At 40.3% G+C, this 15,911-nt stretch overlaps 1 protein-coding gene across 1 annotated transcript in view; it reads right to left on the reverse strand.

The window, feature by feature from the left end:
- The window catches only part of LOC142153214 (sodium- and chloride-dependent GABA transporter 2-like), a 28,074-nt gene extending 12,376 nt beyond the window's left edge, over nt 1-15,698 (reverse strand). Inside the window, exons 1-4 of the mRNA XM_075210589.1 lie at nt 15,506-15,698; nt 9,308-9,526; nt 687-821; nt 131-271 (exon numbers count right to left, since the gene is read on the reverse strand). Coding sequence (XP_075066690.1) covers nt 131-271; nt 687-821; nt 9,308-9,521 — 490 coding nt within the window. The 5' untranslated portion in view covers nt 9,522-9,526; nt 15,506-15,698. The remainder of the gene's footprint in view (nt 1-130; nt 272-686; nt 822-9,307; nt 9,527-15,505) is intronic.
- Between the last annotated feature and the right edge of the window lie 213 nt (nt 15,699-15,911).

Below are 15,911 nucleotides of genomic sequence, written 5' to 3' on the forward strand. Positions count from 1 at the left end.
GGGATTGGAGGGAGACTATTAAATTCCACCACTAACACACAATCCTGCCCCGAGGCGGTACATTTACTTACATCAACAACGACACTCAATCCAATAAATGGTTGCATTAATATTATAAGTTAAAGGTTACCTGTGTTCCAAGTGTGATTGCAGGAAGCCCAGGGGAGATCGGATGTGAAGGAATTAAAGAGGTAGAAGAAAGCCCAAGCCAGGACTACAATATAGTAGAAGTTGAGCAAGATGACGATCACTTGAGATGAGTACCCTATACCTGGGAACACAGAATTGTTACAGCTGCAGAAGACCATTGGTTCTGTCTTGGCTAAAATAGGTAACAGCGAGACAGAAGTCTTGAGGAGTTGTAGAGGAAGAATAGAAGCTGTAAAAAGGTAAAGAACTGACTGCAATGAGAGAGTGGTGAAAACTAGAAAATTAAAAAGACAACTAAGAGATAGACCAGAAGGGAATAAGTACTTTACTACAGTATACTCTAATCATCTGATGAGAAGAAAGAAGGAAACGGAGGAGGGGGAAGAATGAGGAACAATGCAAATAAAATAATTAGACCATATAAGATATAAATGTGACAATTGAAGAGGAGTTGTGGAAGGAATAGATATGTTGTGAGAGTTTGAGGGAAATGAACATTTTAGAAGAAAAACTTTTTGTGTGTCATCCAAACTAACCTTCAAAGAGGGGGCAGATTCTCCTCCATGACGTGACACCCCCTTGGCTGGTGTACTGACCCAGCGCTGTCTCAAGGAAAAAGACCGGTATCCCACAGGTGAAGAGGAAGATGAGATAGGGAATGAAGAAGGCTCCTACATAGAGATTAACATGCAACACAGTCAAAGAGGGGGGAAGGTTTAGTAGAACAGGCAATCAGAGGAAGTGTAAGAACTGGGGAACCTGAAGTGGGATAGGCAGGAGAGGCAATCAGTATAAGACCAGAGGAACCTTGAGCAGAATAGACAATCAAAGGTGTTGCAAGAGCAGAAGAACCTGGAGTAGGATAGGTAATCAGAGGCATTGTAAAAGCAGAAGAACCTGGAGTAGGATAGGTAATCAGAGGCATTGTAAAAGCAGAAGAACCTGGAGTAGGATAGGTAATCAGAGGCATTGTAAAAGCAGAAGAACCTAGAGCAGGATAGGTAATCAGATTCATCATAAGAGCAGGGGAACCTGGAGTAGGATAGGTAATCAGAGGCATTGTAAAAGCAGAAGAACCTGGAGTAGGATAGGTAATCAGAGGCATTGTAAAAGCAGAAGAACCTGGAGCAGGATAGGTAATCAGATTCATCATAAGAGCAGGGGAACCTGGAGTAGGATAGGTAATTGGAGGCATTGTAAAAGCAGAAGAACCTGCAGTAGGATAGGTAATCAGAGGCATTGTAAGAGTAGGGGAGTGAGAGGTATTTATACAAGTCAAAGTGAAGATTACATATACTGGAACACTACATCGTTATGCCATTTTTTTACATAAATAATAAAACAAACACATACACATTCAGTGAAGAATACAAGGACTTTCCACCCCTTCAAATTAGCATAATAAATAATTACTGATCTTCATAGAGCAGAACCAGTCGTTGTACATAAAGAACAAAAACCATAAGGAGAAAATCAAAATCAATCATAGAAAAGGTATCAAGGAACGATTTGGAGTCATCAAAGATCTAAATAAGGTTACAATCTGCCAGGTAGAGGGAAGTTAAGAAAATGTCATTACCGTTAAAAATGAAACAGCGAATTCTTCAAATCTGTAAGTGTATGGGTTTTTAAAAATAATGTATGCTGAATTTATACACCTACCTACTAATTGCATAATAATTATGATAATGACAAATTGATATACAAGAGTAGCAACATGGTTTTTTTAATACAAAGACAGTCATCAGTTGGCACAGAGCCCTGTATCTGGTGCAAATGATTAGGCTGAAAAAAAAAAGTTGATTTAATTTCAGCATCAATAAAGTACTTAATTGAGATTCTCTCTTTTAGAAACTATTAGATCCCTGGTGAAGGAGTAAGAGGGTTTTTTTTTTAGATTGTTCTGACAACTGTATTACTGCTGTAAATTATGCGATTTATTGGGATCACACGAGGCAGAATATATAAGTAGTTGTCGCATGATTATCTTATGGGCTTCCCAAGTAGGTCTGGCATCGGGAAGAGTATTAGTAGAAAAATAAGCCTTGAGTTATTATTACATTTTAATTACAATATCAGAATTATTAGTCTCAACATTGTTGCATTCTGTGTCCTGAGTAACAAAATAAAGAATCGCGCAAATAATTATTGGTAAGTGATTCTAATGTCTTAGATATTCCTCAAAATGTTCTGGTCTAGTAGGAAATAATCATCACAGAGTTGGAGAGGCCTATCTTTTTTGGGTTCATTTTTGAGAAAGTTTACTGAGACCAGACTAGGAGAAGATTTCCAAATAATGTAAGGTCCCCTGTCTGTATAAAATAGCATTTACTTACACTCATAAAAGTGTATGACAGCTGGATCAGAAAGTCCACTTGTCCTGAATTCAGGGCATATATGTTAATAACAGTATAACTAATGTTTTCATTATTGTTAATCATTATAGATGATTCCATGACAAATAGTAGATGCTCAAGCTAAAATGGAACAGATCTATCACATATTTATAGCCTTATATGGTTATTTTCTCAGTCTGAGATAGTGTCCGGATTGGCTGTCGAAGGGGGCAGATAAGCGAAATGCGTAACAGAAATACAGATCCTTACTTAGCCTGGTTCATGCTCTACTGATTGTAACGATTGTTCTGCTTTTTCATTACGCTGCCAATGTAAGTGCAATTTACTTAATTTCTAGTTAATAAAAAACTGCACCTAGTCTAAGTACCTTTTTATTTTTCCTTGTCTAGCACTCTCGAATAAAAAAAAATAATACATCAGCAAACGCGTGATAAAAGGGAGGGGAATTTAAACAACGAATCAAGTGATTTTCTTTGTTAGAAAGATGTTGTCTCTTGAAGAAATATTAACTTGCCCTTCAGACTTTTAAATGTTGTGTTCTTTGCTTCTTTTCCTGCCCATCACTGCTTTAGATTGAGATATGGCTTTGAATTGCTATTCAATTAATAAATTCTGCATGTATTTGTCATTTTATATCACGTGACTTTATGGAAATAATTATGTTTTAAGCTGTAAATTATTGAGCAAACCAAATTTAAAAATATTTTATAGTATATAAAATAATGACTGTCTATATTTTGCTAGTGGATCTACAAATTTGAAACACCGTCAGGGTCTGTTCAGGAGGAGAGACACGAACATCGCTAAATTGATTGGCAGAGGTACCGGGACGCCCGCTGAAAGCAACGAAGGGTGCGATTACCAGCAGACAACTTTTATTGGGCATGGATTAAGTAAAATTTATATATGAAGAGGAAAACTCTTTAAACTTCTCAGCAGTATTAGGGACAGTTATCCACTGACATTAAAAAAGTTGTGGGCAGCACGGTGGCTCAGTGGTTGGCACTTTTGCCTTACAGCCCTGGGGTCATGAGTTTGATTCCTGACCATGGCCTTATCTGTGTGGAGTTTGTATGTTCTCCCCGTGTTTGCGTGGGTTTCCTCCGGGTGCTCCGGTTTCCTCCCACACTCCAAAAACATACTAGTAGGTTAATTGGCTGCTAACAAATTGCCCTTAGTCTCTCTTGGTATGTGTCTGTGTTAGGGGATTTAGACTGTAAGCCCCAATGGGGCAGGGACTGCTGTAAATGAGTTCTCTGTGCAGCGCTACAGAATTAGTGGCGCTATATATATAAATAAATGGAGGATGATTGATGGATGATGGAGATGATGATGATGATTCTCTTACTAGCATGTTCTAATACCAGTAAAGCATGCAAATATTTATGGGAATAAAACCCCAAACCCATTTGGCTCCAATGACCCAAAACCAATTCTGCTAGCGCCTCCATTTAGGAGTGGCAGTTGGATGCCATATGGACCATTTCCTGTCCACCATGGACCCATCTGTACCCCAAACACAGTTGCAAGCGCTGGTTACACACCACATACCAACACCAGTGGCAGAACTACCATTGGAGTAGCAGGTGCCGTGCACCAGGGCCTTGGAGATAATGAGGCAGATGCAGAGGGTCAGGGGCCCCAGTTCCCTCCTCCCTGCACCGGGGGCCACAGCTCGCTAGTTGGTGGTTTTGAAGTGAAAACTATTGCATGCATAGTGCAAAACGATTAGTATTCGTGTGAACGAGTCCTAAGGTCTAACTGTATTACAGAGAGCTGCAACAATGTAACAAAAGTCTCTGTCAAGTTCTGTTGTAGTGAAAGGGAGAGAGAGGTGGGAGCTCAGACAACCGTCTTTCCATATTCACTTAACAGATGTCAACTGAAATCTGCCCCATTGGAGCTTCCCTACATGTGCATGTTTTATCAGAAGCTATTGAGCCTGACAGTATGTTTTTCGGAGTGTGGGAGGAAACCGGAGCAAACGTAAACACGGGGAGAACATACGAATTCCACACAAATACGACTTGGAATCAAACTCATGACCCAGCGCCGTGAGGCAGCAATGCTAGCCACCGTGCCACCAGTTTTTTGTCAATTGGGGGAGTGAATTAAAATAAAAAGTGGCATTACCTCTAAAATTATTCATTGCTGGGGAGCTAACTATGTATTGCGTTTTTGTGACATAGTTTAATAACAAGACCACTAGAACATGTCTGAAATATGCCTCTGTAATAACTTTAACTCTCCTGTGTATAACTTCATGCTTGGCACATGGACGGCTATTAACAGTACTTATGGGATTACTTTGAATGGTCTCATTCATGGTAAGGAGATCTCACTAGCTGGGTCAGTGTTTTGCAGGTTCATTCATTGGAACTAGCTCACTGACATTAACAGACTGTGTACTTTTGTTCCAACTTAGACTTTGGACCCACCAGGAGCCGATCTGACCCCCTTCTAAATACCCCCCCTCCACCACCACCTCTGAACACTCAGCCAGTAGCACAGGGGGAGGAACAGAACAACTGAAATCTGTTCTCAGGAGCTAAGTAGCTGTTACACAGAGCCGAGAGGTGTTACTGCACGTGACCCCTGTGTAAGGCTGGTGTCACACGAGCAGTCCTCAACAAACACCTTTTCCAGGACATGAACCTTGGCATCCGAGAGCTCTTTGTCACAGCAAAGACGTCAGTGGGAAATCCTGACTACCAGAGAACCTATGCTTGGGAAAAGCAGCGTTGTTACACTGAACGTGCTCTCTTGCAGCAGGTATTCAGTGTTCCTATTGATTATAAGAGTTGTAGCATCTGAACAGAATGGAATACCTACTAAAATGTATACATGCAAAATCGGGACAAAATAAGTCTTGCCTCTGATCTCCCTAAACCCAGCCCCGATCTGCCCCAAAATGGCTCACTTTTGAGAAGCTCCTCCCGCTTCTTGGCAAACTCTGCCCTTTTTTCCAGATCTGTGAATCAGGATTGTCTCGCAGAAATCAGGACAGTTGGAAGGGAGTCGGCTCATGCATTAGCATGCCTGCACACTGGCCTGGCGCATCGGTAAGCTAAACCATACCACTGAACAGCCAGTATGGCCGGGGAGCCGGGTATCACGTAGTCACCCTTGTGAAATTTTAATACTAAGGGGCATATTTAAGAAAAAACGGTATTGCACTATCGTGCACTTACCGTGTAATTTGGTCCAGAAAGTGTCCAACGAAAATTTATTAAAGTCCCATCGCACTGATGACTGATGAAAATGACTGCTTTTCACTTCAGATCGTTTTTGCGAGCAGTCACCATACAACAGTATGGTGACTGCTCCTGGCCGCAATCTAACAAGTCCCGAAAAAACATTTTTTTCGGGAACTTGTCATGTTAATGTACGCCAGCTGAAGCTGGCGTACATCATCGGAATTGAAGAAATCTAATGCTGTCAGCTCTGCTCCGAAGAGCAGAGCTGGACAGCGCCTGTGTGGAGGGGTCACATGATCCCTCCCTGTCACTCAGCGCTCTCTCTGCAACTATCGTTGCAGAGACAGAGAGGGGATCTGTGTGCGCATGTCCAGTTCTTGGAACTGGACATGCGCAAATGAAGAGTGAAGAGAAGACCCGGAGACAGCGCTTCCGAAGAGGGGGGTAAGTATGATTTTTTTTATCACTGAAACAGCAGTTTTTCGGAACTGCTGTTTCTGTGCAGGGCTGTACATAAATGTGAGAAATAGTTTAATCCTTATCATTGCGATAAGGATTGAAAACTACTTTTCACTTTATGTGAATATTGATAAATGTGCCCCTTAGTTGCAGCAAGAGATTTATTATCGCTGCAGAAATCGCCGAGCAATGGTAAATAGCGGAATAATTCATGCAGAACACAGTGAGTGACACATATAGAGCACAGGTCGAGTAACTAGTAGGTCAAGGTGATACATTGATCCGGCTTATTGATTGCAGTAAGGGCCACTGACACCGTAAACAAATATGATGGATATTAACCTGTGCAACCAGTAACCATCCACCTCTAGTCAAAGTTCTCTCTAAGTACGAGAGTCTGAGATACAACATTTTATTTTACATTTATTTTTGGCATACACAATATCATGGCTAAGGGAGAGTTGATATGTGGACTTTTAAAAATATTTCATAAGCCTGTAATGCACACTATATGCTGAGCCACTTACGGTCCCTATACATTCAAGCTTGCCCCTAAGCAAAATTGTGACAGGGAGAGGTATACACTGAAATTATTTTTAAAATATAAGATAATAGTTGTTCTCCAAAGTGAAAAAAAAAAAACATGAAAGAAAAACGTAGTAAGGTTTTAATCTTCTCTTATTCCCATGTTAAATACAGAAGACAATGGGACATCCTTGGATGAGCGTTTGAGGATAAGTGAGTAGGAGAGACAAGGATGGTGACAGATGCAAAAATTGCAATGACCCTTTCGAAAAGCCAAGAGGAGCTGAGTTTGCAAACAAAGGAACGTAAACATTGGTGGTGGGTTATGGGAGCTATATTTTAAATCATAGTTTCCTACTCTCTCGGAATGTCCGGGAGACTCCCGAATTTTTGGGAGTTCTCCCGGATTCCTGGGAGAGCATCCTTCCCACTTCATTAGTGAAGTGGGTGGGGCGGGGCTAATTGTGGCATCCTTGTTCCTCCCCCTGCTGCAATAGGCAGAATTTGGTCACGTTTAGCAGAGGGGCGGAGCCTAAAGAAGCAATTCAGGTAACCACTCCCCCCAGGACGCAGCAGCGAGATCTCCCCACCCGGAGACCTCGCTGGCAAAGTTGGCAAGTATGTTTTAAATTGAGTTTTTACCTACCCCATTTTAGCGCAGAAGGCGACGGGACTCTACGAGCGTATTAGCCTAGGGCAGCCTGAACCCTTAATCAGGCCCTGTTTGTATTTAATTACATTTTTTATGGAATATGTGACTTTCACATTAATTAATAACTGTCAGGATACAATTATCATTCACGTTATTCCATTACATAGAAACAAAGAATTTGACGGCAGATAGGAACCGCTTGGCCCATCTATTCTGCACATTTTTTTTACTAACTTATGGTACATTAAGCCCTATTTGATCATTTATTCTTTATAAGGATATTCTTATAAAGACACAATAAATCATATACATATATCAAGAGCTCCCCCCAAAACACATAGAGAAATAATCTTCTTCAGATCCCCCAGATCAATATTTCTGGATCTCCTGATCTTAATAACTGTATCACAAAGTGAGATCTATAAAATATATACGTCATAACATAGTGCAATATTGCTAAAACACAATTGTCAAACAAAGTCCTTTCCACCATTAACAGTGAGGATGAATTCCCAATGTGTCCCCGTGATCACCACACGTTCATACCCCATATGGGTGTATGCTTAAAAAATTTTTGGCTTATTCAAGCCTTCAGATCAAATCGTCACTCTCGATGGTTGGTCAATTAGCCAATTAATCATGAGACCAGAGAATCGCATATAATGAGCGTTGAAAATGTTAACAGGTCCTGTTCTTATCCCCCGTTCTCCTTAAAGTCCACAATGCAATACCAAATGAGGTCAAACCCAATGCGTTTCGACTATATAAAAGTTTTTATCAAGGCAAAAGGATATCCGTATGTCTATCCCAAGCATGTTTAAACTGCTCTACTGTATTACCCTCTACCACCTCTGATAGGCTACTTATCCACTACCCTTTCTGTGCAGTAGTTTTTCCTCACATTTCCTCTGAACCTCCATCCTCCCAGTGTCAGTACATGTCCTCGTGTTCTAATACTTCTCTTCCTTTGTAGAATGTTTCCCTCCTGCACCTTGTTATAACCCTTGATATATTTGAAAGTTTCTATCATGTCCCCCTGTTCCCTTCTCTGCTCCAAACTATACATATTAAGATCTTTGAGTCATTCCGGGTAAGTTTTGTGCTGTAGGCCATGCACCATTTTAGTTACCCTTCCATTATTATATTATGTACAAATGGAATTAAAACTAAATTTGCATTACCCAACACTGTTCAGCAGCATCTCTAGGCCATCGTTAGATGTAAACACATACACTTATACATTGGCGGTACGTCCAGCACACGGACATGTCTAGATGCACCTTCAGATATGTGACTCAATTTACACATGGAAATATATACTTAAAAAATTTTTACTCCTATGTTCTGAGCGCAAATTAGAGGTTATTTTGCTGGAGTTACTGTATGAGATTTTATTAATAAAACACGGTGGCTTATTGTTGCTACAATAATAGACAACCAGCCCTATCTCAATGTCTTAGTAAACAGACCACCTTCCTCTTGAAAATTGAAGTGTAGTGTTATCTTTTAACCTGTAGGTGTCAGTTAAACTCATTCACAGATTATTAGTAATATATTTAATACATTTTAATTTATTCAACTTAAATGTGTTAATAGGCTGCTGTAACGTCTCTTCCCAAATTACCCAGCATGACTATCTAATGTTCGATGGCCGCACTTTCCACCTAGGAGATTGCAGCTTTCCCTCACTGGAGAATTTATTAATTGCTTTAGTAATCGATGCAAATCCCCTGTGAAGAAAAAAAAAAAGAAATCCCGGACAAAATAAGCTGGAGAAAATTCCAGGAAAGATTATTATGTACAGGCTGTATTGTTATCTAGAAGAAACGTGACTTCAAGCTTGAAATCAGTGTTGCTTAATCACTGTGCATGTCAAACTCATAACACACTGCTATTAGATTGTAAGCTCTTTGTGCCACAGATGTTTGCAGCCGTAAGGTGTGCATTATATTGTCTGCAATCCGTACCTCCGCCGTTCTTGTAGCAGAGGTAGGGAAACCTCCAAACGTTGCCCAATCCGATGATCTCTCCAGCCACCGACAAGACGAACTCCATCTTGTTGTTCCACTGCCCCCTATCGGTCATGTGTTTACTGCCCTCATCCTGGGGCTCTTTCTCCATCAAAGGTTGGGCTGGAAAGGACTCTCCGTTCCCCAACGCACCCGGGACCTTGTTATCCATTGTACCTGTGGAACAGAGAGAGAGACAGGCATTATGGATGTTGTGATATACTCGGGTTTTACACTACAGGGTATGTGTGTATACGGAGCTGCGGAACCTTTTCAATAAAAGATAATGATAATAGTGCAGTAAGAATTGGAACGGAGATGAACAACATCAGGGTTCTACAAACAAAGGATCAGCTGTCCCCTATATGACTTTCTGTCATGATATCCCCAATAACCGGATGCCCTGTGTCTCTTTCTGAAATTAAAGGAATTATAAGCAGTCATCTGTTTAAGGAAACAGCAGAAATATGTCTCCTGATCTGTTGGGTCAAAGCTCCGACTAACCAGACTAAGAATGGGTGCACACTACAGGTTTTTCACCCAATTGTCGGGCCAATCACACTATAAAACGACCGTTCGGTCCTATATCGCATTAGTGTGTGCGCTCCAACGATTATGTTTTATCGTTCCAAAGCTCATCGTACCGTTTGATTTGATTTTATAAACGAGCTGAAAGCTCTATAATCGATGGAACTATGTTTCAATTCTGCAGTGTGTACGCACTCAGGACCGGCAGCGTAGGCAGATCTCTGGAGAGTGTGCAGAGTCACCATCTTTTTTAGCCGATGGTTATGACAGATAAAGAGCACAGATCAGAAGGTAAATCATGTAACACGTGTATAGTGTGTGCACATGAAGAAGCTGCTGATCGGGACGGTCAGTCGTTGGTAAAATCGCTAAAGATATCTCATAAGGAGGAATTTTCTGTAGTGTGTACCCAGCCTAACCTTTTTTTACAATCTTAAAACTGATTACACATAGGGTCTGCTTGATTACCCCACAATAGCTAGACCTACGCAGATAAAATCGCAGATAACTACAAAATACATTCAAACTGAACGTAAATTAAACTGATTAAAGTGATCTATATTAACCCATCGGTTTTCCAAATCATTAAAAAAAACCATTATAAAACATATAATAATTTTCCTTCTACAGTCTGTATTCTGTATATCATACTTTATATCGTATATCATAATACAATTCTATTACACTATATACAGACATAGGACACTACACCTCCAACATGACCTGACCACTGGACATGATCATAATACAATTCTATTACACTATATACAGACATAGGACACTACACCCCCAACATGACCTGACCACTGGACATGATCATAATACAATTCTATTACACTCTATACAGACATAGGACACTACACCCCCAACATGACCTGATCACTGGACATGATCATAATACAATTCTATTACACTCTATACAGACATAGGACACTACACCTCCAACATGACCTGATCACTGGACATGATCATAATACAATTCTATTACACTATATACAGACATAGGACACTACACCCCCAACATGACCTGACCACTGGACATGATCATAATACAATTCTATTACACTGTATACAGACATAGGACACTACACCCCCAACATGACCTGACCACTGGACATGATCATAATACAATTCTATTACACTATATACAGACATAGGACACTACACCTCCAACATGACCTGATCACTGGACATGATCATAATACAATTCTATTACACTATATACAGACATAGGACACTACACCCCCAACATGACCTGACCACTGGACATGATCATAATACAATTCTATTACACTATATACAGACATAGGACACTACACCCCCAACATGACCTGACCACTGGACATGATCATAATACAATTCTATTACACTATATACAGACATAGGACACTACACCTCCAACATGACCTGACCACTGGACATGATCATAATACAATTCTATTACACTGTATACAGACATAGGACACTACACCTCCAACATGACCTGACCACTGGACATGATCATAATACAATTCTATTACACTCTATACAGACATAGGACACTACACCCCCAACATGACCTGACCACTGGACATGATCATAATACAATTCTATTACACTATATACAGACATAGGACACTACACCTCCAACATGACCTGACCACTGGACATGATCATAATACAACTCTATTACACTGTATACAGACATGGGACACTACACCTCCAACATGACCTGACCACTGGACATGATCATAATACAATTCTATTACACTGTATACAGACATAGGACACTACACCCCCAACATGACCTGACCACTGGACATGATCATAATACAATTCTATTACACTGTATACAGACATAGGACACTACACCCCCAACATGATCTGACCACTGGACATGACCATAATACAATTCTATTACACTCTATACAGACATAGGACACTACACCTCCAACATGACCTGACCACTGGACATGATCATAATACAATTCTATTACACTGTATACAGACATAGGACACTACACCTCCAACATGACCTGACCACTGGACATGATCATAATACAATTCTATTACACTATATACAGACATAGGACACTACACCTCCAACATGACCTGACCACTGGACATGATCATAATACAATTCTATTACACTATATACAGACATAGGACACTACACCTCCAACATGACCTGACCACTGGACATGATCATAATACAACTCTATTACACTGTATACAGACATAGGACACTGCACCCCCAACATGACCTGACCACTGGACATGATCATAATACAACTCTATTACACTGTATACAGACATAGGACACTACACCTCCAACATGACCTGACCACTGGACATGATCATAATACAATTCTATTACACTGTATACAGACATAGGACACTACACCCCCAACATGACCTGACCACTGGACATGATCATAGTACAATTCTATTACACTCTATACAGACATAGGACACTACACCCCCAACATGACCTGACCACTGGACATGATCATAATACAACTCTATTACACTGTATACAGACATAGGACACTACACCCCCAACATGACCTGACCACTGGACATGATCATAATACAATTCTATTACACTGTATACAGACATAGGACACTACAACCCAAACATGACCTGACCACTGGACATGATCATAGTACAATTCTATTACACACTATACAGACATAGGACACTACACCCCCAACATGACCAGACCACTGGACATGACCATAATACAATTCTATTACACTATATACAGACATAGGACACTACACCCCCAACATGACCTGACCACTGGACATGATCATAATACAATTCTATTACACTCTATACAGACATAGGACACTACACCCCCAACATGACCTGACCACTGGACATGATCATAGTACAATTCTATTACACTGTATACAGACATAGGACACTACACCCCCAACATGACCTGACCACTGGACATGATCATAATACAAGTCTATTACACTGTATACAGACATAGGACACTACACCTCCAACATGACCTGACCACTGGACATGATCATAATACAATTCTATTACACTCTATACAGACATAGGACACTACACCCCCAACATGACCTGACCACTGGACATGATCATAGTACAATTCTATTACACTATATACAGACATAGGACACTACACCCCCAACATGACCTGACCCACTGGACATGATCATAATACAATTCTATTACACTCTATACAGACATAGGACACTACACCCCCAACATGACCTGACCACTGGACATGATCATAGTACAATTCTATTACACTCTATACAGACATAGGACACTACACCTCCAACATGACCTGATCACTGGACATGATCATAATACAATTCTATTACACTGTATACAGACATAGGACACTACACCCCCAACATGACCTGACCACTGGACATGATCATAATACAATTCTATTACACTGTATACAGACATAGGACACTACACCCCCAACATGACCTGACCACTGGACATGATCATAATACAATTCTATTACACTGTATACAGACATAGGACACTACACCCCCAACATGACCTGACCACTGGACATGATCATAATACAATTCTATTACACTATATACAGACATAGGACACTACATCTCTAACATGACCTGACCACTGGACATGATCATAATACAATTCTATTACACTATATACAGACATAGGACACTACATCTCTAACATGGCCTGACCACTGGACATGATCATAGTACAATTCTATTACACTGTATACAGACATAGGACACTACACCCCCAACATGACCTGACCACTGGACATGATCATAATACAATTCTATTACACTATATACAGACATAGGACACTACACCTCCAACATGACCTGACCACTGGACATGATCATAATACAATTCTATTACACTATATACAGACATAGGACACTACACCCCCAACATGACCTGATCACTGGACATGATCATAGTACAATTCTATTACACTGTATACAGACATAGGACACTACACCCCCAACATGACCTGACCACTGGACATGATCATAATACAATTCTATTACACTCTATACAGACATAGGACACTACACCCCCAACATGACCTGACCACTGGACATGATCATAGTACAATTCTATTACACTCTATACAGACATAGGACACTACACCTCCAACATGACCTGATCACTGGACATGATCATAATACAATTCTATTACACTGTATACAGACATAGGACACTACACCCCCAACATGACCTGACCACTGGACATGATCATAATACAATTCTATTACACTGTATACAGACATAGGACACTACACCCCCAACATGACCTGACCACTGGACATGATCATAATACAATTCTATTACACTGTATACAGACATAGGACACTACACCCCCAACATGACCTGATCACTGGACATGATCATAGTACAATTCTATTACACTGTATACAGACATAGGACACTACACCCCCAACATGACCTGACCACTGGACATGATCATAATACAATTCTATTACACTCTATACAGACATAGGACACTACACCCCCAACATGACCTGACCACTGGACATGATCATAGTACAATTCTATTACACTCTATACAGACATAGGACACTACACCTCCAACATGACCTGATCACTGGACATGATCATAATACAATTCTATTACACTGTATACAGACATAGGACACTACACCCCCAACATGACCTGACCACTGGACATGATCATAATACAATTCTATTACACTGTATACAGACATAGGACACTACACCCCCAACATGACCTGACCACTGGACATGATCATAATACAATTCTATTACACTGTATACAGACATAGGACACTACACCCCCAACATGACCTGACCACTGGACATGATCATAATACAATTCTATTACACTATATACAGACATAGGACACTACACCCCCAACATGACCTGACCACTGGGCATGATCATAATACAATTCTATTACACTCTATACAGACATAGGACACTGCACCCCCAACATGACCTGACCACTGGACATGATCATAATACAATTCTATTACACTATATACAGACATAGGACACTACATCTCTAACATGACCTGACCACTGGACATGATCATAATACAATTCTATTACACTATATACAGACATAGGACACTACATCTCTAACATGGCCTGACATTCTATACAATAATTGGGCAGTAAAATGTCATCTTACTTTCTTTTGGCTTTTACAAATAAATTCCATTTATTTTGAAATTATTCCTAATATTAGTCTCTCGTAGTCATGGGAACCAACAAGACACGGTTGAAGCGTCAAACTACAGGTGCTTTCAACGCACATAAGACGCAAAAAGCATTCATTTAAGCCTTTAGTGATCACTCTTTTCTACATGCCGCAGAATCAGGGCAGTCTTTGGACACCTTATATTTTTTATTTCTATTTGCGTATGTTAATTGTTACATTTCACAAATATCTTGCTGAATGCAATCATGCAAGAGCCAATCAGGAGATAAGCCTAGGCAGAGATTTAAACATTGTATAACATTCAGCACATCGCATGCATTGTTTCACGGTCCAGACCGTATCGAAAGTTTCTCCACTATAAATCAGTGAATAAAAAAAAAAAATAAGATGTCATAAGCTCTCTGTGGCTCAAAAAATAAATACCTTTTGGGGTACCAGGAGCTAGTTGGAGGTATCCGCTTAGGTAGAAATCCAATGATTAATCCAATATTGAGCGAAGCGATGGATGAAAGTCAGGAGGTAGCTGTCATATTATCACGGAGCGAATAGGAGAAGGTGTCAGTAGCAGAACTGGTGTCACAATCACCCTCTCCAAACACTGCTGTACAAATCCCCAGACTGAGGATATTTAAAGGATAAAGAAAGTAATTCTAAACCTCAACGCCCTCACATTCCAGGGTCCAGCAGCGAGTGCGGGAGGGCAGATGGGTCACAGGGCAGCTGAAAAACCAGACAAATTCCTGCAGTGACAATGTGACGAGCAGCAAAGTTCATCTCTTGTTCCTCAGCCCCATAACCTGCTGTGGTTAATTATCAATTATTATTATTA

Source organism: Mixophyes fleayi, chromosome 4 (assembly GCF_038048845.1).
Source record: "Mixophyes fleayi isolate aMixFle1 chromosome 4, aMixFle1.hap1, whole genome shotgun sequence".
In the NCBI taxonomy this organism is placed as follows: domain Eukaryota; kingdom Metazoa; phylum Chordata; class Amphibia; order Anura; family Limnodynastidae; genus Mixophyes; species Mixophyes fleayi.